The sequence below is a fragment of the Dasypus novemcinctus genome, chromosome 3, assembly GCF_030445035.2.
Source record: "Dasypus novemcinctus isolate mDasNov1 chromosome 3, mDasNov1.1.hap2, whole genome shotgun sequence".
Taxonomy (NCBI): Eukaryota; Metazoa; Chordata; class Mammalia; order Cingulata; family Dasypodidae; genus Dasypus; species Dasypus novemcinctus.
The window spans coordinates 43,425,809-43,451,107 of NC_080675.1; the positions used below are offsets into that span (position 1 = coordinate 43,425,809).

General features: G+C 34.7%; 1 protein-coding gene across 22 annotated transcripts in view; it reads right to left on the reverse strand.

The window, feature by feature from the left end:
- The window catches only part of GPHN (gephyrin), an 801,248-nt gene that overhangs the window by 455,893 nt on the left and 320,056 nt on the right, over positions 1-25,299 (reverse strand). For all 22 annotated transcript variants that reach the window (XM_058293259.2, XM_058293251.2, XM_058293256.2 and 19 more), the window contains one exon: positions 14,964-15,056. In XM_058293259.2, the coding sequence (XP_058149242.1) occupies positions 14,964-15,056 (93 nt within the window). The remainder of the gene's footprint in view (positions 1-14,963; positions 15,057-25,299) is intronic.

Genomic DNA, 25,299 nt, shown 5'->3' on the forward strand with positions numbered 1-25,299 from the left:
ATTAGTTATGGGCTTTTCATATCTGCCCTTTATCACTGAGGATACTTCCTTCTATTCCTACTGTTCTGTTTTATCAAGAAAGGGTATTGCATTTTGTCAAATGCATTGTTTGCATTGATTGAGATGATCACGAACTTTTCCCCTTCTTTTTGTTAATGTGGTATATTGATGGATATACTTACGTTGAACCAACCTTGCATATCAGGGATAAACTCACTTGATCATGGTCAATGTGATTATGGATTCAGCTTGCTAGAATTTTGTTGAGAATTTTTGTATTTTTAGTCATAAGAGATATTGGTCTGTGGTTTTTTCCCCTGTGGCATCTTTATCCAGCATTGGTATGACGGTGATATTGCCTAACAGAATGAGTTAGTAGTGTTCCTGCCTCTTCATTTTTTATGAGTTTATGTAGAATTGGAGTTAATTCTTCTTGAAATTTTGGTAGAGTTCTGAGGCACAGCGTCAGGCAACAGTCTGGCTTGCCTCTCTGGCCGGCTCTGGCGCCAAGTAGGTACCGCTTCCGCTAGGGTAAGGGTGGCTGGTACAGGCGCTCCGCCCTCGGCCTGGTACAGGCGTCACCGCCCTCGGCCCGCCCTTCGGCCCTCCCACCGCACGTCATCTCATGCCCCCCCCTGCTTGCCGAGCCGACCGCCTGACCTTATAAGGGCATTCAGCCCGTCCAGACCAATAGGGAGCCGGGGCCAGCAACAGCCCTCCCCGTGCCGGCCTGCAGCGCCTCAGCTCCCATACCATAGATAGGCAAAAACCCCGTGCTCACCAATCAGCTCTCACCCCACACTAGCCCCACCCCCGTTCCCTCGGGCTTATATTGTCAAACACTTCCTCAATAAATCGGATCTGCGCCATCAGCCAGTCTCCGTGGTCTGTCTCCTCTAGCCGGGCTGCGTCGTCCTCGCCTCCTGCGACCCCACGAAGCCCCGCAGAGGCTTCAGAGTTCCCCTGTGAAGCCATCTGTTTCTGTTTTTTTTCCCCTCTTTTGGAAGGTTTTGGTTACTGATTCAATGTCTTTATTAGTAATTAGTTTGTAGAGATTTATTTCTTCTTGAGTCAATGCAGGCAGTTTGTGTGTTTCTAAGAATTTATCCATTTCATCTAGATTATCTAATTTATTGGCATTTAGTTGTTGATAGTATCAATTTACAGTCCTTTTAATTTCAATGGGGTCAGTAATAATGTCCCCCTCTTTGTTAATGTGTCCTCTCTATTTCTTTGTCAGTCTAGCTAATGTTTTATTGATCTTTTATTGATCTTTTCTAAGAACCAGCTTTTGGTTTTGTTGATTCTATTTAAAAAAAATTTTTTCAACTACATTAATCTCTGCTCTAACCTCAAGATAGAGGTTCTTTCACCTCAAGATACTTCCTAATTTCACTTCTGATTTCCTTTCTAACCTATTTGTTTTTTAAGAGTATGTTGTTTAATTTCCATATGTTTTAATTTTACCTTTCTTCCTCTGTTATTGAGTGCAGTTTCAATCCACTGTAGCTACAGACTATACATTGTATGATTTCCATTATTTTTTAATTTATTGAGACTTGTTTTGTGACATAGCATATAGTCTACCTGGGAGATTGATCCATGTGCACTTGAGAAGAATGTGTATTCTGTTTTTGTTAGGTGAAATGTTCTATATATGTCTGTTAGGTCTAGTTGATTTGGTGTATCATTCAAATCTTATATTTCCTTATTGATCTTCTGACTAGATGCATCTATCCATTATTAAGAGTGATGTGTTAAAGTCTCCCACTCTTAACACAGAACTGACAATTTCTCTCTTCAAATATGTCAGCATTTTATATTTTGAGAATCTGCTGTTAGGTGATATATTTTTAAAATTGTTACATCTTCCTGTTGAACTATCCATTTTATCAGTATGTAATGACCAACTTGTCTCTCATATCTGTTTTTAGACAAGTCTACTTTATCTAATATTAGGACACACAACCACCTCTCTTTCGGTTACTACTTACATGGTATATTTTTCTGCATCCTTTCACCCTCAGCCTACTTGGATATTTGAATTTAAGGTTAGTCCCTTACAGAGAGCATATAGTTGGGTAATGCTTTTTTTAATTCATTCTACCAATCTCCATCTTTGGCTGGATAGTTTAATCCATTTACATTTAAAGTTACTACTGATAATACAGAACTTTCTTCTACCATTCTGCTATTTAAGCTTTGACTTCTGTTAATGTCTACATTTATATTTATTTGCTTTTTGGTGTTGAACTATAGAGTGCCTTCTCATTTCTATCTGGATATATTTTTCATCTATTTTCCTTGTGCTTACCATAATGTTAAAATTTAACATCCTCAGTATGTAACAATTATATTTAGTTTCATATCAACCTATCTTGAAACAATACAATATAATAATTCTAGCATTTGTAATTACCCAAAAGGTTACCTTTACCATAAGACTTTCTTTGTGTTGCTTTGAACCACTGTCTATCTAGTGTTCTTTCCCTGAGCATTGCTTGTAGGGCAGGTCTAGTAGAGATGAACTTCCTCAGCTTTTGTTTATCTGGGAATGTCTTAATATCTTCTTAATTTTTGAAAGAGAGTTGTCAGATTTAAAATTCTTGGATGGTAGTTGTCTTCCTTCAGCACTTTAAGTATTTCAACCCACTGCCTTCCTGCCTCCATGGTTTCGGATGAGAAACTGGCACGCAACTTGTTGTGACTCCCTCTACGTAACACGTTTTTCTCTCACAGCTTTCGGAACTCTCTCTTTGTCTTTTGAATTTGATAGTGTAATCTGTTTATGGTGGAGTATATATATATTTTTTCTTCATATTTGTCTTGTTTGGTGTTCTCTGAGCTTTGTGAATGTGCATATTCATGTATTTGGCTAAGTTTGGGACATTTTCCATCATAATTCTTTTGACTATTCCTTGTGCCCCTTTCTGTATTTCTTATCCTTCTGGGACTCCCATAATGCATATATTGGTTTGATTGATTGTGCCACAACTGTCTTAGGTTATTTTCACTTTTAATAATTCTTTCTTCTTTCAGTTCCTCAGCCTGACTCATTTCAATGGTCTTGTCTTCAAATTCACTGATTCTTTCTTCTTTCAGCTTCAATCTGCTCTTGAAACTCCCCTGGGTATTTTTCATTTTAGTTATTGTTGTCATCAGCTCTAGTAGTTTAGTTTGGTTCCTTTAAAATTTTCCAGCTCTTTACTTAGGCTCTCATATTATTCATTCATTGATCTCCTGATATCTTAGTTCTTTCTCTGTACTTTCCTTCATCTCCTTAAGCACTTTTAAGATCATTTTTTTCAAGGCTTAGTTTGTTATGTCCACATTCTCATCTTCTTCATTTGTGTTTTCTGTATTTTATCCTTTTCCTTTGGGTGGGACATCATTTCCTGTCTCTTTTTCTTTTCTTGCATTCTTTTGTTGCACATAGTACATTTTTTTATTTTGTTTTTTTTAAAGATTTTATTTCTCTCCCCTCCCTCTCTACACCCCCACCTCCCCCCCGTTGTCTGCTCTCTGTGTCAATTCTCTGTGTGTTCTTCTGTGTCCACTTACATTCTTGTCAGGTGGCACCGGGAATCTGTGTTTCTTTTTGTCGCATCATCTTGCTGCATCAGCTCTCCGTGTGTGATGCCACTCCTGGGTGGGCTGCGCTTTTCACAAGAGGTGCACTCCTTGCATGTGGGGCACCCCTACACAGGGGGCACCACTGCAAGGCATGGCACTCCTTGTGTGCGGCAGCACTGCACGTGGGCCAGCTCACCACATGGGCCAGGAGGCCCTGGGTATTGAACCCTGGACTTCCTATATGGTAGGCAGATGCTCTATGAGTTGAGCCACATCTGCTTCCCTACATTGTACATTTTAATATTTTAAAATGCTAACTCTGGGATTTCTTCTTTAAGGGACAAACCTCCCTCTTTCAGGTATCTGAAGTTGGAAGGTCTTTGTCCCAGACTGTCTGCCTCTATAGTTTTTTACACTCCTTTTGCTGTCTCATGCTGCTTTTGCCTACAGGACAAATTCTGGGAGGAGGGTTCCCTTGGGAGTACTTTCCCAATTTGGTCTTTCAAGTCAAAATAGGGCCAAGGAAACATGAAGGGGACAGAGACTGGCTCCAAAGTGCACTATGGAGGGGTTGGGAAGGTCATAAAAAATCTTCTCAGGAAACTCCCCAAAGCTGAGCTTTCTTGGCTTAACCAGCAAATGCAGCCATTTAGCTAACTTTTCCCACAGCTCTGAGGAGGCCCTGCATCTTTAAATCTCCACTGCCTCTGCCTCTATCCAGGGAAGATTGAAACAATGAATGTTGCTGACTTTGTCTGGGGTGGGTTGAAAAAGTAGCTACCCTTAAGAGCCAGGAATCTAAAATCAGAATTTGCTAATCAAAGCCATGATTAGTGATCAGTTGTGCACACCCCTGTTCTTGGAAAAGACGATTTTTATAATTTTACAAAATTACTGTCACTAGCTGTTAGTCAGAGACTGGAACCCACAGCTGCCTGCTGCAAGAGTAGGGGGTGGGCACTGGTAGCCACCAGAGAGAGCAACTGACAGTTCTTTACTGTAATTTATCAGCCTCTTCCTCCCTGGATGCTATACAGTGCCTTTCTGGCCTCTGGAGTTTCAAGTTGTTTCAGACAATTCCTGTTTATTTAATAATTATTTTGGTAGAAGGCCTGAGTGCCGAAGTGCTTCCCTGGAAGTTCTGTTGTCCATTCTTTAATGGCAGCCATGTTCTTTCCAGGTTCCAGTATGAGAACATAATACTGGTAAAATTATTAGAAGCATTCCAAATTGTTTCTTTTGACAACTTAATCTCCTTTCAGACTCCTAATTAGTTTCTGTTTATGGCAGGCAATAAATAAGTTCTAAATACCCTGCTCTTTTAATACAATGATATTGTTCTGAGAAGTTCTAAGTACTTGACAGATATAAATCCATTAGTTGTCATCTCATTAGAGTTTGTAGGGAAACCAAATTAAGACCATTTTATAGATAGAGAACTAATACAGAGACAGATGAGTACAACTTCTTGATTTCAGACAATAATAAAGAAATTAAGTGTCTGAATTCTTTATTCCTGAAACTATGTCTCTAGAGATACATTCTTTTAGCACCTTATATTTCCAAACTATTCAATAATATACTGTTGTCAATGTCTTAGCATGTATTTGGCAAAAGTAAATTGTTCTAGTATGCCAGTATCTGTTTATTTTATAAGAGAGATAACGATATGGGTGAGCTGGAGAGGAGATTTCAAGATTTTACCATGCTGATAAAATCAGTATGTGGCATGCCCTCTCTGATGTTCCTTCTTTTTTTTCCACAGCTACACTATTTTGTACTTTAGGTCCTGTACTGCTTGAGTTTCCCCCAGCAGAGTTCTTTCAACATTTATCTAGCCATTATCTGTTTATTTTCTTAAGCTAACGCTCTTTCAATTTATATTGTAGATAATAATAACAGCAAATATATACATAGCAGTTCACTCTTTTTTGTACTTTACTTCTATAAACTCACATAATATAGGTGTCCTATCAGGTAAGATACATTTTAAACATAAGAAAACTGAGGCATAGGAAGTTAAGTAACTCATGTAAGGTTATAAACTTGTGAGAGGTAGATCAGGGATTTAAATCCAGGAAGTCTGTGCTCTTAAACATTATGGTGTGCTATCTCACAAATTACTTTAGGGCCAACACTACTCTTCCAATAAGACCTATAATTAGACATAGAACTTACCTATGCTTACTTGTATGTTTACTGATATCGTCTATTTTCCCCATAAGGGCCCCTTAAAAGCTGAGTACATATTCTGGTGCAGAGTAGGCATGCAATCAATACATATATTCAAAGGGAAACTAAAGATAAAATTTTATTTATGGCTTCTTCATATGCAGAGTTTTTGTTTTTGCCTAATTCTCAGCATTCAAATTCTGATGTTGAGTTTTCCTTCTTTAGTATTGCTATGTGGAATTGGAAACTTTCAACTTAATAGTTTTAATACGCCAAGTCATATATTGTCCTAATTGCTTTATTTAATAGTTAAATTGTTTACTTGTAACTTTTCTACTGGTACAATCACACTAATGGATTGTTTTTAATGGATAAACAAAATAAGAGAGAATATGTCTTGGGAAAGTCTGCAATGGTGTTTCCACTTTCAGAAAAAAATGCTTACACTTTCCAACAGGAAATAAGGGAAGCCTATAGGGAAAAAGGTTAAATAGGGGAAATTATGGGTGAATCATAGATCTTTAAAGTGCCATAAATGTATGCAGCACCTTGAAAACATTAGGTTTTTGTGGATGACAGAAAATACAAATTCAAGGTACAAAAATTTCAGGTAAGTTATTGTTTTTAAAAAGAATTTGTATTTTCCATGAATACAAAACTAATACAAAAGTAAGTGGACTTAAAAGGGAAAAAAATGATTATCTTCAAATACCAGAAGAAACTGTCATGTAAAAGAGGAATTAACTTTTTTGTATGCATTGCCAAGGGCAGATTAAGACCAGTGGGTAGAAAGTAAAAGGAGACAAGTTTCAGTTTTATATGTTTGGATTTTCAAACAATTAGAATTGTCTATGAAATGAAATTGCAGATGGAAAAGTATGAATGAGATGTGTAGGCAAAGGTAGGGAATGCTGAAAGGGGCATGCTAGGGTTTGAACATTAGGGGGCATTGAATAGTCGTCAAATGTACACTAATGTACAAATAATGGTATAGATAGTCACTATTTTGCAAATTAAATCAGGACTCCTTTTTTTTTTTTCTTTTAAAACCAGATAATAAAAACAATCTCTGAGAAGAATGACGCTAGCCCTATTGGGGATTGTATTGATGTGCATTTTAATACTGCCCATTCTCAAGAGTCTGCTTTTAGAAAGCCTTGATGTTAGGACTTTTCTTTATGTATTAGTTGATTATAGACTTATAAATCATGACTTTGAAGGGATCCCTGAATAATAAGAGTTGCTGTTTCTTATTTCTATAGATTTTTTTTTCTCTAGCTGTTCTAAGAAAGATGTAAAATAACACAGGTCTAGTTTTTTCATCCGTTTTGGTAAAGTGAATCCTTTGCTCTAACCAGGAAGATTTTCTTAAGTTTGTCTTCTTTCATAAGTTTGCCCTTTTTTGAACCTTGTTCATACTTTTTCCCTTTCTTCCTTACCCCCACCAGAAATGTCCTACTCTCTGCTAATCTGAAACCTGTCTTTCCTTTGATTTCAGCTTAAATTCTACTTTACTTATAAAATTTTCATTGAATACTCAGCTCTCTCTTAATCTTTCCCTTTAAAAAAATCTTTTGACCTGAAATGGCTGAACTTTCTAGTACTAGGTTTATATTGAGTTTTCATGTAATTATTTTAGGGGTACATTTGTTTTAGCTTTGAACTCAATAAAGCTTAAGACTTTCAATAAATACTTTTGAATTGAATAAAGATGATAAATGCTAATTTTAGCAAACTGATACACATAAATGTGCCTATGTTCTGAAACATACATTGCTTTTCAGTGGAAAATGCAAAATAATTATAAAAACGAGACATAAAGTGAGCTATTACTAAAAATCTATCCTGATTATCACATGTCTGAGCCATCTGAAGCTAAATTCCAAGAATTAAAAATTACAAAGGAATTGAAGACCTAAATAAAATAAATAGGTTCAGTATGGTGACCATATTCCTAATAAACTTTTCATCCAGTATATCTTCTAGAAGCAGGGTATCAAGAAGTACATAATCCAACTACATCAACAGGAGACTATAGAAGCATCAAATTCTCACAAGCCCTTATTCCTCCTATCATGTAAGCTACAGAAAATCTTATTCCTGTTCCCATGCCTTAAAGTAGTTGTGGGGAAATGCTGGCTTATGTCCTTATTTTTTAGGCATATTCACAAAGTATGTTAGTGGCTAACAGCTACCAGAATGATGGTTAAATAGCAGAAATAACTGGGCCTACCAAATGTAATTAGAGATACAAGTTAAACAAGGATGAAATATTAAATGAGGATGAAAAAATTAAAAAATGAACACTGAACCATCTTCAAAGGTGCCAGGTATTATGCTAAATCCTTTTTTAAATGCATTATTGCTACTTAATAGCTTGGAAAATCTTGGGCAAGTTAATTAACCTATCTTTGTCACATATTCTCTAATTTTAACTTTAAAATTTAACTTTAAAATTTAACTTTAAAATGTACCTGCCTCATATGGTTGTTTTGAAGGTTAAGTGAGTAAGAAAATACTTTAAACACCTCCTGATACTGCAGTTATTTGTAAGAGTTAATATTAATGGCTACTATTAAAATCTCAATTATTAGAAACATCAACCTTGAGAGGTAGGAATTAGCAAATTTAGATTATAAAACTGAGTTTTGAGGATGTTAACTTCATCTAAATTTCATAGTAAGTGGCAGAGCTTAGATGGAAATTCCGGTCTTTGAGTCTATAGTGCAAGCTTTTATCACTACACCATATGGCATACCAACACATTTAGACAAAGATAAGACATAGGAACATATTTCCCATGTCCAGGATTAGCTCATAGAAATTATATGAAAATATGTTTAAAATAGCATTAAATATAACCCAATCTGACCAGAGGTACAGTCTATATAATTTGGTTTAAAATATTTCAAGTATAAGGGTTACTAGCATTCTGCTTTGTAAGTAATTTCATATTACTGAATTTTTCCATTTATTCAAAACAATTTTAAGATACCCAAATCCTAGTTCAGTGTGGTTATTTTTAGCTTCACAAGTATAATATGGTATTTTATTTTAATCAAAATGATCCCAGAACTACTAAACAAATATTCATAAAAAGTTTTATAGTATCAGTGTATGCTATTTTGCCAGTGAAATGTTTCCTTAAGAAAATTGAAAAATAGTTGAAACAATTATATAATTTAAATGACCTATGTTACTGATCACATTTTCTTTCAAAAATTATTAAACATGATGCTTTTGCTATGCTAATGTTATAATAATTTAAGAGCATTTTTCTGATTATTATAAGGTCCAGTGTTGACTTTTAGGTGAAACCACTAAATGTCAAATTTTACTGACTTCCACAGACAAGATAAAATGAAATCATTATCATTTAGTGAGTAGCTCAGGTCAATTTTCTCACCTTCCTATTACTTAACATGCTATTCTTGTTTTTAAAGTATTATAATGTAAAAGAAAGAAAAAAATGGTTATGATGCCTAAAATAATACCTAAGTTATAGTACACACATACCCAAAATTGTGAACTATATGAATTTCAACAAATTTTGAAAATATTTTATAATATATTTTTTCTTTCATTTGTATTACAACATTGGGCATCATAGTCACAGAAAAAGATTCCTAATAACCTATGTGCAAAATATTTATAGAAAAGTTTAGATAGTAATCTGTTGCAAAGAAATAGAAATTTACGAGCAACAAACAAAATATGTCTCCTGGAATTCATAGACTTTTCCTAGAAACTGAGGTTTCCTTTGTATCAGGTTTTCAGAATTCTCTTCCTTTGAGTATTGGTCATTTTGTCAGATACATTTTCACTTTCATACTGAAAATTAAGAATCCTTTTGAATAAGTATCCCTTAATATCAAATTTATAGGGTCCTGAAATTTTTGCTACTTCTGTTGTTTGATTATTCATAATGATCAATTATAGAAGCATACTTTTGTTAGGAGGCATTGGTAATATCATGTGTAACAATTTTTCAGTGATATTTCACTTAATGTATAACAAATTCATTTCTTAATTTTGCTATTTGAAGGTTTAAAATTTTATATTATTCATTTAGAATGAGGAATATTTTATTTTTGTTATGCTGTATTTTCTATTGAGCCAATGGGGCAACACAGTTCAATATGGTAGAAAGTGTTTTATTTCTTCACTCCTTCTAAAACTAAAAATTTAAGAAATGAAATGCACATCATTTCAGATTACTAAAGAACAAAAGGTAAAAATTAGTAAAGTAATTTAAAAATTGTGAGTAAAGATTATTTACTACCATCCAATAGACCAAGGGTTAGCAAACTTTTTCTGCAAAGGGGTCGGATGGTAAATATTTTAGGCATTATAGGCAATACAGTCTTTGTTGCAACTGCTCGACTCTGCCTTTGTAGCTATAGATAGTACATAAATGAATATGGTTGTGTTCCAAGAAAACTTCATTTATGGACACCCAAATTTAAATTTCATATCATTTTCACATGTAACGAAATATTCTTCTTCCCATTTTTCTCCAGTTGTTTAAAAAAAATAAAATCCAAACTTAGTTTGTGGGCAATACAATAAAGGTGACGGGCTGGGTTTGGCCAGAAGAATAATACCTTCTTTGGTATTAACTATGGCCTACAGGCCATAGTTTAACGACTCCTATAATAGATTATGAGTGTCTTTAGGATAGGGATGGTATTTTATGCATTTTTACACTCTAGCAACCAGCATAGCATATGATACACACTGAGGATTAAAAACAAAAAACTTGATGAATAAACGAGTGGATGAAACATAAGGTATAAGCTGGATTTTTATTTAACGTTTTAATTCATGATCTGGATAATATAACAGTGCACAACCCTGATTTCTGGGTATAGGCTAGCACTCTAAAAGTGCTGAGTTATTTTTTCCTTATAAATATTAAACAGCTTAAAATTTTCTAATATACTATAACATATTATCACAAATTTCTTTGTAATTATATTTTTAAAATGCCTCTTAATCTTTTAGTCTTCTAGAATTCATGCATTTATGTCTCAGAGGGCTTTCATTTCATCTTGCCTGTATGTCCTTACCTAAATTTTTGCTATTTAAAAATATAGTCACATATTTTTAAAAATTTAAGTATATTTTATATATACTTACAGAATAATACCTTCTTTGGACATAAATTGCTTTTAAGTGATATTGGGACATGAGGAGATAATACTTTCTATAGCAATGAGTCCTCCTTATGCTTCACAGAATTTTATATTTACTAATATTTCACCATTGCTAAATAATCATCCAGTCTTCATCAGATCAGAGAAAATGCTATTTTTCTTGAAAAATACAGATCATCATATCAAAATAAAAGTCCAAAAAGTTGAGGAATGTGAATTATTATCCTGCTATACATAAGCTTTAATAGTATTTCATATTTGGAGGTAAAGAGAAGACTTGCAGCAGGCATGGGACGATCAGATGAACTACATTCTAAGACACAGGGCCTATAAATAGATGCAATTTCATAATTTAGGAAAATAAATTCTGATAGCTTTATTCTTATAGAATATGTAAGCAGGGTAAATTTTACTAAATTTGCTATTCCATTCTTTATTTAAAAAACCTGGGAAGAGTCAACTTATATGAAATAACTACAATATGCAAATGCATAGGGACAGAAAATTGTGTACAGGTTACCAGGAGGAATAGGGTAGGTGGTATGCAGAGTTATTGCATAATGGGTATACGGTTTCTGTTTGGGGTGACAGGAGAATTCTGATAATGGATGGTGGTGTGGGTAGCACAACATAATGAATATGACTAATCCCACTGAACAGCATGCTTGGGAGTGATTGAGATAGGAAATTTTATATTATATATATGTTTTCACAATTGAAAAATAAGAGCAACTAAAGAGACAATGACAATTAAATGAAATACATGATCCTGGACTGGATATAATAATGGAGAAGAAAAGATCCAAAAGGAATTTATTGGAACATATAAAAATACTGGAATATAGACTGAAAACTTTATCAATATTAAAGTGCTTGAACTTGATAAGTGTATTTAAGGTGGTTACATAAGTGAATATCCCTGTTCTTAGAAAATATACATGGAGGCATTATATGTTCAAGGAGCGTGATGTATATAATATACTCTCCAATGTTTAGAAAATTGATAGATATTCAGTATACAAATAGAGTTGGATTGATAGATAGAATGACACAGCAAATGGGACAAAATGTTAAAATTGGTGGATCTGGGTATCTGCAATGCTATATGTTGCAATTCTCTATATGGGTTTTGTATTATTTTTGCAATTGTCCTGTAGTTTGAAATTATTGCAAAATTAAAAATATTTAAGGAAAAAAAGACTTTGGAAGAAATCTATTAAACTTTTCATTTTCTCTAGGTTCCATACCCATTGATAACAGATATTTTTTTTGCTTTATTTCATGCATTCTTTTTATCATTTTCCTCGTTCATGTTTTTTATGACATATGTATCCCACAAACAACTGTCCTTTATGTTTGTATATCAAACAAATTATTTTATTGAATTAAAAATATTAGTACTACAAGGGAGATGTTTTACATTATTTTATCTTTATTAAATATATACTTGTATTTTCTATCAATAACTTTTTATTTTATTTAAAAATATTTGTAACCCTAACTATATATAGGTAAATGTGGTCTAGAAAGAGTTTCCTCTTTTAGGCACAATTACCTAAGACAAGTTAATGGCAAATAACTATATAATTACAGGTCTATAATTATATTTCTAATTCTTAACTCATATCCTAGTACTATGTTTTAGATTTTATGAGAACTGCACCTATTTAAGGGTATAGAATAAATGCAAATTTAGCAGAGTTATTTTTAGGTGACCCTATAATGTTTTTGTTTATCTTTCAAAGGTTTATAAGTTCTAAGGACTTTTTTAGATATTTATATCCTATCTGTTTGTATATATAAATTATGAAGTATAGTGAACATATTAATATATCAAATTATTCACAAGCAGGTAAATTGTTTTTAAAATAGATTTTTAGAGAAAACTGATTTATATATATTTTAAACTCATAAAAATCTAATGCAACTTTACTCAGGTTGCTATAGCTGTATATGAATAAAAGAGTTCACTGACAGTTTTCAGGTAACTGAAAACCTTTAAGAATAAAGAGTTGTTCAATTTCTGATATAATTAAACATATAGAGCCATGGAAGGGGATAGACCCTTGTCAACAAAAACTTTTTAAGCAAAGGAAATAAAAATAATCAGATTCGAGAATGGCAGAAATTCAAGAGCTCTGTTTATGTTGATGGAAAACATAAAATATGAAATACTCTATCAAAATTAAGAAATAATTTAACAAGATTATGAAGATTACATGGACACACTTTAAATTTAATATAAGAGTCTATTTTTCCATTTGGTAGTTATATATAAAATATACCCTTATATTAAATTATATTAAATTAATCCTTATAAATTATAACCCTTATAAGTAACCTTTATATTGGATTTAATAAAATGCCAGGAATAGTTCTCATTGAATCTTCACAGCCACCTTGGTGGATAGATACTATTATTTCCCCCATTTCATAGGAAACTGATGCACAGAGTGGTTAAGCGGCTAGTCTATGGTCATCCAGCTTTTCTGATAAAAGAAGAAGTACTATTATGAAAATATCAAACATCACACAAAAATTTGTGTGATGGATATATAAATCCAAAGTCATTTACTAAAGACAGTACTCAAACTCCAAAAGTCAATGTCCTCATGTACATAGGCAATTTTCTTAAAACATGAACAAATCTCTGAAGGAGATAGCTTCCCTCCCAACTGTACTTTTTCAGTTAGTCTCACAGTTTTAAAAGAAATTTCAAAATTGGTCAAATAATCATTTCTTCTCAGCACCCAGAAATGAAATAAACTGTATGAAGATCTCCTTTTAGAAGCAGTTGGAATTAAGAATTTCCCAGTACAATTCAATTTTGATTGCTCTTAAAAGCAAAACTATTTTATTATAACCTTAATTAAAATAATGTTTTAAAATTCTGTGTCATGACTTTTATATAGAATAGAAAAATTTTATAACTTGTTCAAAAATGGCATTTTTATATACTAGAGCAGTGGTTCTCAAAGTGTGCAAGTATGGCTGTCACAACATCTGCATTACCTGGAATCTTGTTAGAAATACAAATTCTTTGGCCCCGCTGCAAATTTACTGAACCAGAACCCCTGGAGTTAGGGACAAGCAATTTGTGTTTTAATTAGCCCTTTGATTTATTCTGATACAGGCTAAAGTTTAAAAAGCACTACATTAAAGTAAGAAGGGCAGTGATTATTTAACAGGCATAGAGCAAAAGAACCCTGCTATTAATAAGGCAGTACGCACAATATGGTATTGATTTGAACATAGAAAGAAATCATTAACATTAAGTTGAAATTTAGCAAAGAAACAGTTTTTGGGTGTAGTAAAAGAAATAACGTCACAAGTAGTAGCTTAAGTTTGTGTATAACTGAAGTGATACCCGAAGTTCATGGTTTCTTTAACAACAAGAAAATAAAAGACTTTTTCCCTGTGTCAGTGAGCATTGCTTACTCTTCATTCTTTTCCTAATTTTTCTCCCTGAGCAAGGGTTGAAGGTGATTCTTGCAGTATGAAGCCTAGATATTATTTCTGCCTGTTTGGCTTGAAAATCTAGATATTCATTTTGCCTTTTTGGCTTGTTAAGTTCTGTATTTTAATGCAGTTCACACTTAAGATTATAAAAATAAAAACTTTTATCTTCCAAACTAATGTAAAATTGGTGTAAATATTCTAGTGTGTTGTAAGACCAATGAGAAGAGTATCTCAAGAAAAGGGAAATAAGGTTCAACTCTGAACTGTGTCAACAAAGCAGAATGGACCACAGGCATACTGAGTAAGAGTTCTGCTATCTCTTCCCTTTGGGAAAGTTCCTGAAGCTTAGCTGATACCATAGACCATGGAGCAAATGAAGGATTACATTCTGGAACACTTCAATCTTCCTCATATTATATCATTTCTAGTTTAAATCCAAAGGAAAAAAGTGAAGAAATAACTTTATATAATAACTTTTCACATTCTTAGAACCACAAGTAACTTGTTCTGACTAGCAAAATTACAAACACAATGTAAAAAAGAGTAAAAAGGATTAAAAATAACATTACTCATTGAAAATAGAAAAGGCATGTATTATCTCACCTCTGGAGTGACATCTCGTGGTGCAAACCCTGTTCCTCCAGTTGTTAATATCAAGTTAAGTTCCTTTTCATCACACCAATCTATTAGGGTTTCCTGAAAGAAGACAATAGTATTGTCATATGCCTGCACAAAAGCATCCATGTCCTCAAACAATTCACATATAGTGAGGAAACATATTATTTTCAACAACCAATAAGAAAACTGTAAAGCACAAATCACTGTAAAATTACACTCAACCAAAAAACATTCATGATTCAGTTTTTTTATTCATTACAGAAAAGGAGGATGCAACCAACAAATTCTTGAAAGTAAATGAAACAAGGAAAAATTCCATAAATTGTTTAAAATTCATGTTAATTATATACCTATAGCTGAAGGTCTTTATAGCCATTCATTCATGCAAGCTAAAAAACAATTATTAAAAAATAATTACTACCTATGTATTAATTACATGATCTCATTATTTACTGACTACTAATCATGTCAGGTAAACATTTGTACCTCAATTTTATATATCAGAAAAAACAGTCTCATTCATTTTTTCATAAATAAGTTAGAGAGATTAAGAAACCTGCTTAGAAAGTGGACTTGGCCCAATGGTCCGCAGTTCAAACCCTGGGCCTCCTTGATCCGTGTGGAGCAGGCCCATGCACAGTGCTGATGTGCGCAAGGAGTGCCCTGCCATGCAGGGGTGTCCCCCACGTAGGGGAGCCCCATGCGCAAGGAGTGCACTCTGTGAGGAAAGCCCCCCAGCGCAAAAGAAAGTGCAGCCGGCCCAAGAATGGTGCCGCACACACGGAGAGCTGACACAACAAGATGACGCAACAAAAAGAAACACAGATTCCCCAGTGCCACTGATAAGGATAGAAGAGGTAACAGAAGAACACACAGCAAATGGACACAGAGAGCAGACAACTCGGTGGGGGGGAAGGGGAGAGAAATAAATAAAAAAGAAATCTGCTTATGGACTCACAAGAAAAAGTAAGAACTGGGATTCAAAATAGGTCCACTTCAAATTCAAATTATGTTCTTTCCCCTACACTGAGTCAATATTTTCTGCTCTGTTATTTCCTAAGTTTGCTTAGGAAAGTTTTACATTTTTCAGTGATTTACTGTACATGGTTGTCTTAAAAGCAAGGTGTTTGAATAAAAGATTGCACAAAGTACCTTTTTCAACACCAATGCTATGACAGTTTAAGAAATTAGAGTTATATACCATAAAAATCTAGAGCAAGTAGGAATCTTAGGAGATTTACCTCTTCATTTTCTAGATAAGAAAATTGAAGTATAAAGTGATTAAATGATTCACCCAAAATCAAACAGGTAATTTATGAAAGAAGTGGAACTGGGACCTCCATCTGCTGATTCTTCTATCTACTGCTAATTCTATTCATCTTACCTATATTTTAGCTATTTATTAAAAAAGGGATCTTAAGGGGTCATTTAAATTCATCATATACTTGCTTTGGTATTATGTTGTTTTATTATCCTCTTTCAATTCAGGACCAAAATTTAATAATTAAATCATCTCATATGGTTATTGATAATTAGATGTGAAATACAAATAGCAGGCTGAAACACAGATGTATAATACAATGCCCTCAGCTCTCAAATTAACCAGTGATACAAAATGCAGGATAAATATTAGAAGAATTTTTTCCTTTATTCTCCTATATTTTTGTTTTATCCTGGTGTACTAGTCAGCCAAAGGCATGCTGATGCAAAATACCAGAAATCTGTTGGCTTTTATCAAGAGTATTTATTTGGGGTAGAAGTTTACAGTCACAAGGCCCTGAGGAGTCCAACTCAAGGTACCATAAGTGGTACTTTCTCACACAGAGTCTCTTGCCATGTGTTGACACAAGACGGCAGGCAATGCCTGTGAGAGTTCAGCTTTCCTCCTTCCTCTTAAGACTCCATCTTAAGACTTCCCATCTCAGCTATAGCCTGGCATACGGCTCATCACTGTCCCTGGGGCTCATTTCTCTGTGGGCTTAGCTGTCCTGTTCTCTCTGCAAGTTCAGCTGTAGACTCTCAGGCTCATCTGTCTTCCCAGGGCCGTGTCTATGAAGCACTCTCTCTTCCTGTGTATCTGTTTCTGTGTTCTCCTCTGTGCTTACTTCCTGGTTGCTCCAGCATCAAAACTAAAACTCTCTCTGTCATATTGTTTTCTCTGTGAGTCCCTGCCCACCAAGGGGGTGAGGATTCACTGACATGGCCCAATCAAAGCCTTAATTATAATTTAATCAAGTAAAAGTAAAACCTATGAATTTCATACAATCTAATATGCCCAGAGCAGACCAGTTTACAAACACAATCTATGCTTCCTTTTTTTTTTTTTAAATCATAAATAGCAAACTGTTATAGCTGGCATTATGGGAACAGCACTCAAAGCTCCTAAAAGGGGGGATTTTTCCCTGCTATGATTAATTAATTACAACAAACTATTTTATAAAAAATATTTGTAAATGATAGATTACTGAGAACCTACCTGAAGACTTCCATCCTTGATTTATTTATAACTTTACTCTGAGGAAAGTTCACTAAAAATAATGAGTAATATAATAAGGGTGATTATGAGGGAATTTCACAAGCCAGACTTAAAACTTTGTCTGGTCCTTCTATCTACTTAAAAGTTAAAATGCCAAAATTCTCCTCATTGCAAGTAGTTCATTATTATCTCGGGTATATAAAAAATATAGTTGACAACACAACTCAGTAATGGGCAGATTAACTGACTTGTCTTCTCATGAACAGATCCCAGAACACTTTAGATCTCTTTGTAACATTTCTAAGACTACCATCATGGTACTGGGTGCCTGCGTCATAGCTTTCTTATCACTGACCATACTCCATTTACATCAGGTTGTGATTAAAACTGTTTGAGATTCAAAGCCATAATGATAAAATATCTCAAACACTGAGGAATATATCAAATACGAAATGTCAGAACTGCAAATACTATGTTTAAAACATTTCAAATTTCAAGATGCTGATAAAGATACTCAAAATAGTCCTTTTATACTGATCAAGGATACTGTTTGGCAATAGGAAATACTTTCTTAGAATACATTCATCCACCAATTAAGTAAACATATTGTGTGCTCATCATGCATTTGGTGTTGAATTAAAAAATAAATGAAGGACTGACTGATTTCAGAGTTTACAGTCAAGTAACCTTGGTTACAAACTAAATCATATGTGAGGTTTAAAAACCACTAATGCTCGGGTCCTATCCCAGGACGCAGCTGAGCTCTGGGGTTTTTTAAAGTTTCCCAGGTGATTTCTAAAATGCAGCCAATCACTTGAGAACTACTAGTCTAAAGAAACAATTTGTTCAATTACCTGAGGATGAATTTCACAGTTAACTGAACTTTATGAGCCTACTAAGATGTCAAACAGCTTAAAATCAGTTGTTACCATTACACTGTGTGATGTGGAACAATTTTTCACTCTAAGCACAAATTTTAGTAAGGCTTCTAGATTTTTATAACAAAACAGCAATCCTTTCATTGGTTTCTGAAATATAAGGATAATTCCTCAACCACCAATACAGAATACCAGTATTCCAGGTCCCTAGGAGTCATTCATTTATTGATTCACTAATTCATTTATTTTTTAACACAAAATATTTCAGGGCCACTTTTATTCAGGCACTGCAGTTATATAACAGGAATACAAATATGAATAAGTCCCTTGTCTCAAGAACTCAGTCAAGGTAGAAGCAATCCAAATGTCCATCAACAGATGAATGGATAAATGAAATGTGACATATACCTACAATGGGATATTATTCAGTCATTAAAAGGAATGGTGTTCTGATACAGGTTACACCATGAAAGAACCTTGAAGACATCATGTTGAGTAAAATAACCAGACAACAGAGGACAAACATTATATGATTTCACTTATATGAAATAAATAAAATAAGCAAATTCACAAAGACATAAAGTACATTACAGGTTAGCTGGGGCAGAGGGAAGGGAGAGAATGGGAAATTACTGCTAATGGGTCCAGAGTTTCTTTTTGGGGTAATGAAGTTTCAGTAGTGGAGCTGTTGGAACAATACCGTGAATGTAATTGATAACACTGAATTGTGCAAGTTTAAGTAATTAAAATGAGAAATTGTGTTATATATATGATACCACAATAAAAACTAAAAAAGATTCAGTCAAGTAGAGGAGAGTTATGAATCTATACTTGCCTAGCATTTCTGTCTGAAGACCAGCATCTTTGTTATCACCTGGGAAAATTGTTAGAACTAGAGACTCTCAGGTTCCAAGACTTACTGAATCAGAATCTGAATTTCCAGGAAGTTCCCCAAAATGATATATATACACATTACAATGACTAAACACATTTTCTAACCATTCACCATATTCCAAGTCTTCATTTCCTGTCATATTAGATCACCCAAAAGCAGTGTACCTTACCTTACTTGCTTCTGTACCTGTAAGATAACTTTCATCCAAAATATGCCATAATATTTGGCTGTTTCTCTCAGCTACAATGCCCTTGAAGATTTTTACATGAAAAAATTCCATTGTTACCTGTTGTAAAAATGAGGCCAAGGGCATTGTCTATTTTAATGATTAATTCTCCCTTACATTGAAAATATTTCTGTAAAAATTTACTGCCCTAAGTTTCCAGGTTTGAACAGTAGAATTAAATTGTATCATAGAATATTCCCACTCTAAACATCTTTAAAAGTGACCAAAAAAGAATAACCTCCAAGGGAAAACACACTACTACAAAACATCCAAATAAGATAAAAGATACAGTTTCATGTCACAGATGTCAAAAATTGGATGGTCAACAGCAGAAACAAAAGATTCTGGAGATTTTGGGGACTTGAAGTTGTCCTGAATAATACTGAGGTACCAATGCAGGACATTATATATCCTGCCATAACCCACTGAATGGATTGGGAGAGAGTGTGAACTACAATGTAAACTATAATCCATACTGTGTGGCAGTGCTCCAGAATGTATTCATCAGATGCAATGAACGTGCCATACTGATGAAAGAGTTGTTGATGTGGGAGGAGTGGGGTTGGGGGTGGGGAGTGGGGGTATATGGGAACCTCTTATATTTTTTAATGTAACATTTTGTGTGATCTATGTATCTTTTTTAAAAAAGATTAAAAAATAAATAAAAATATTCTGGAAAGGCATAATGCAGCATGGTAAGGATCCTACTATTACTCTAGACCCTAAAGAAATCATAATGGTAAATTACCAAAATCCTAGAAATTCTTCCTAATACCTCTCAATTTACAGAGATGCAAACTGAAGGAAGGTAGGTATCTTTTGTTTTGGAAGCAGTTCCTTTGAGAAACAGATGAAACATGGGGCTGACTCCCTTTCTCTCTAATCAAGATCAAGGTTCCAGGAACACATGCACACTGAATTAGGGAACTAATCTGAAACTTGATCACAAGTCCACAAGATCATGAACTAAATCTTTATCTAGGCAACTGACCCTAGTATGGGACATTTAATAAAATCACAGTGTTGTCCAACAAAGATTGCATATTGTCTCTGTTTCTTTCTTCCCCAATTTTTACTGTGTGCAACTCTGTCCAGATCTTCTGATGTAGTTGGGACTGACTTTCTTTCTTTCTACATCTCTGTAATGGTTTATAAAATGAGCTCTAATTTGAGGGATGGGTATTGGTCTTTCAGTTTTTTCACGATATCATATAAAGAACAAAATATAAAGGTGAGAAGACAGAAGGAAATACAGCAGCGCTAATACACTTATCTTTGGTAGCAAAGATTCAATCAATACTAAAGTTTAAAAAGATAGTTAATATGACTGAAACCTATTAATGATTTTCTTAATTTCTTTAGCTTTAGAAGGTTCTTTCAATGGCACATTATATCTCTTGAAATAAAAACCATTTATTTGAAAGTCAATATGCTCTTTCATTCATAATCTTCTGTTTGAATGCAAATAAAATGCTAATCTGTAATAGCATTAGAGAATTATCCTAATTTTCTACAGTTATGTCTTTTAATCAATTAGGCATCCACCCATTCTCCTATCCATATAAAAAGGCACAGAAAGACATTGGAATGCTGGGTAGGTAGATTTGAAGTACATTTTAGTTTTGACTTCCTTTTTACCTTTTTGCATTGTTTGAATTTATTTGTAATTTGCATGTATTACTAAACAATAAATGGATTTTAAAATTTGAATTTTCTGGTATACATCCTTCATTCTGAGAGCTAGTACTGTAATGTATCCTTTTCCCCTTATTTTCAGCAAGCTCAGAAAGAAATTTTGTCCTCAATAACTATACATATGTAACATGGTAGATCAAGGTTACAAATTCTCTGTAACTCTTGCTTTCGAGATGGAGTCTATTTCCACACCCCTTGAATCTGGGCTGGATTTGTGATGTGTTTCCGCCAAAAGAAAGGGCAGAAGTGAAGGTGCCTGAGTTCCAAAGCTAGGTCTCAAAAGGTCTCATAGCTTTGCCTTCACTCTTTTGGCAAACTCTAATTACCATGGACAGAAGCCTCGGCTAAGTAATGGAGTGAAAGACCATGTGGAGGGAGAACAGTCAGGACAGAAGGCCCAGATATGCGAATGAGGCCATGTTATGGTCTCCAGCCACAGCTGAGCTGACAAATTATTTCATCCACATGAATTACCCCAGATGAAAGGAGTATAAGTTACACCCAGCTGAACCCAGCAAACACAACACAGACTTGTGAGAAATAATAAAGCACTGTTCTAAGCCACTACATTTTGTGATTTTTTTTTTTTTTTTTTTTTTTTTTTTGAGGTACCAGGGGCCAGGGATTGAACATACATGGGAAGTTGTTGCTCAACCATTGAGCCACACTGGCTTCCCTGGGTTAGTTTTTTTTCATTTGTTTTGCTTGTTATTTGTTTGTTTTTTCAGGAGGCATTGTGAATCAAACCTGGAACCTCCCATGTGGGAGGAGGGCATGCAACTACCTGAGCCACATCCACTCCATGTGATGATTTCTAATGCAATAATAGAATATAGATATAGTTACCTTCATATATAGCATTTTTGGAAGGCTGCTATGCTCATCACTATGCCATCAATGCTGCCTAGCATAGATGCATTTTTGCATCTTCTTCTTTTTCTGGATGTTTGTAACTTATATTTTATTAGTCATATAAGTTTATAATATATATCCTGTATAATGAACTTCAAAATAGTCCTGAAAGTAAACTTGATGAAAATTATATTTAAATAAATTGGCACAAAATCTCAAGACTGTGATTATTTCATTTAATCATTCAGTTTAAGGAACATTCAAATGCCTAGAATATGACAGGCAGAGAAAGGGATTAAAAAATGGTATGACATATATCCCTGATAAGAGCTCAGAGGGACAAACAAATTAATATAGCATGGTGCATCAATATATAGTTAATGCTATAAAAGAAGTCCGTCCATCTTAAGAAAACTGATTTAGAGATATTGCAAGAATTTATGAATATATAACATTCTCTTTACCAGTACCAGAGTGAAAAATACCACTACAGATATTTTTGACAACATTTCAATCTTGTCCAAGAGTAAAGAATCCAACAAAGAGAAAAATGAGGCAGCAAGAAAACTTAGGGGGAATTGGTTGAGATAAGCCATCATTCTCTATAGCTTCTTGAAGTATCATACTCATTTACTAGAATAGATTTACTCTTTTCTCTAAATTTATAGACAGAAACATGAATCATTGAATTAAGTAGGTCCCATAAATACAACATTGTTTCAGAAAGGACACTTTTTGTGAAGTGGAGGGACTCTATGAAAGAATCCTAATATAACTACTTTACAAATTTCTAACTATCCTTAAAGGCAGAGTTTTAGATTATCACCTCAGTACACCCTCCTTTGACCCTTCCAAGCAATTCATTTCTAAGGTTTCTCCTCCCACATAGTCATACCCTAGGGAACAGCATTTTTCCTATTTTACTGAAATGTTCTTATTTATATGTCTCTGCCTCTCCAGAGTGGTCTCCAAAATTTTGATCATGCATCTCTTTCTATCGGTAAAACAATTTTTGAATGTCATAAACCACTGAATTAAAACAGTTGCATAGCATGCTTAATAAATATTAAAAAGATGAGCTAAAGATGAACAATATTTAAGATAGTACACAACTAAGTGCAAAAAACTTTTCTTTACTAACTTTTTTATTAGAATAACATGGTTGAATATGCTTCATCATTTTACAAAATTTTGGCTTGACATTTTGTAATAAACTATTGCCTAATTAGGTTTTTTTAAAAAGCCAGATAGCGAAGTGGCTGTAGCTCAATCGAATGGGCTCCCATCTACCATGTTTGCCCATGTTTGCACGCTGCAACTCTTCTGAGATTCCGGGCTCAAAAGGCATATGAACACACAGAAGATTTAGGTGTCCATGACATATATTTAATAGGCATAGTACTAATTATAGGCTCAAATAAAAGGTATAGAAGAAATTATAAATGATTCTAACTCTTACATTGGGGAAATAGGTTGTCATATATTCGAAAGTAAGGCCCACCGACAGGGTGCTGATATCAAAGGGTTGTTGTGTCTTGCCTATAGTGTCCAGATGGCTCTAGAGCCGTCAGGAGCACCCCTGTTGAAGGATTTGTTTACAGAGGGAATTAATGAGATCTGTCTGAATCTCTGGAATGACCTCTGGAATGACCAGCCAACTCATTTTGAAATCTCTTCACTGTAAAACATTTTTTGTATTTGATGTTTCCCTCTTTTGATCAAGGCCTTTTTCCAAATAGCTGGCTGATCCTTGGTATTAACCCCTCAGTACCAGCAAGGCTTATTACTGGGAGTTACGTCCCATGCTGGGGGGAAAAGTTGTGCGTTTATTTGCTGCGTTTGGCTTAGAGAGAGGCCACGTTTGAATAAGAAGATTTTCAGGAAGTAACTCAGACAATAGTTATTATTAGACTAAATTTCAATTTTACAAGAATAAGGTCCATAGTCCTATGCATTAATATTGAGGGCTTGGCATATTGGTCTGTTTTCTTTTATTAGGCACTGCCTATGTATTTGAGAGAATCTTTCCCCTCCATTTGAGAATGTAGTGGGATTCCCTAGGGAGTTTAATTTTTTTTTAAGATTTACTTTAATTTTCTTTATTTATGCCCCCTCCCCCAGATGGTTCTCTTGTCTGTCTGCTCATTGTGTGCTTGCCTTCTGCAGGAGACACCAGTAACCCAACCTGAGACCTTCCACATGAGAGGTGAGTGCCCAACATCCTGAGCCACATTCATACCCGGTGGGCTGTGGCACCTGCTGGCTTGTGGCTTCTGCTCATTGCGTGTGGGCGGCATCTAGCTCATTGCAGCAGGGGCAGTGTCTAGCTCATTGCGGTGGGGCATCTGCTTGTCTTCTTTTAAAAAGGTATCAGAACCTGAACCTGGAACCTCCCATGTGGTAGGTAGGTGCCCAAGTGTTGGAGCCACATCTACTTCCCCTGGAGTTTAATATTTTGTTGTTTATTGTGCGGGTCTCCACCACTGAGATAACACCTATGAAAAGATGAACACATTCATATTCCATAGAAACATCCCCAGGTGACCCTTTCCCACACATCTTCCCACCACCGACACTGCACCAGTGACCCTTTCCTGGCATATTTGCCAAAATAACATTCCCACAATTATATTTTCAACTACGGACCTCCATCTCACCAGAGTAAACCTGTTTCTTCTTCTAGTCCTCCCCCTAGTTCCATGGATAACCCAAACCCTGCTTACCCTCACACTCCAGCACCATCAACCCCACTCACAAACCTTCACCACCATTACCCCCATCCACACTCCATCTTCACACTCCAAAACAGTTCATCTTATCTTAGGTTGTGCCCAGATTGAGCATTGGCTCACCACTCTACTCCCTTTCTATCTCCTAATAGCCTATCGTCCAGACTTTATCTCTGTGAGTCTGCCCAATATCCTTAGGTAATATCAGTGAAGTCATGCAAGGTCTTCAAGATTCATCCATGTTGTCATTTGTGTCAATACTTCATTCCTTTTTGCAGCTCAGTAATATTCCATTGTATGTATATACTGCATTTTGCTTGTCTATTCATCTGTTGATGGGCACTTGAGCTGCTTCCAACTTTTGGTAATAGTGAATAATGCCTCTATGAATACTTATGTGGATATATTTGTACGTATCCCTGCTTTCAATTCTTTTGGCTATATACTAGTAGTGGGATTGCTGGATTATATGGCAATTCTATATTTAGTTTCCTGAGGAACTGCCAAATCTTCCTCCACAATGGCTGCACCATTCTACATTCCCACCAGCAGTGGAAAACGTTCCATTCC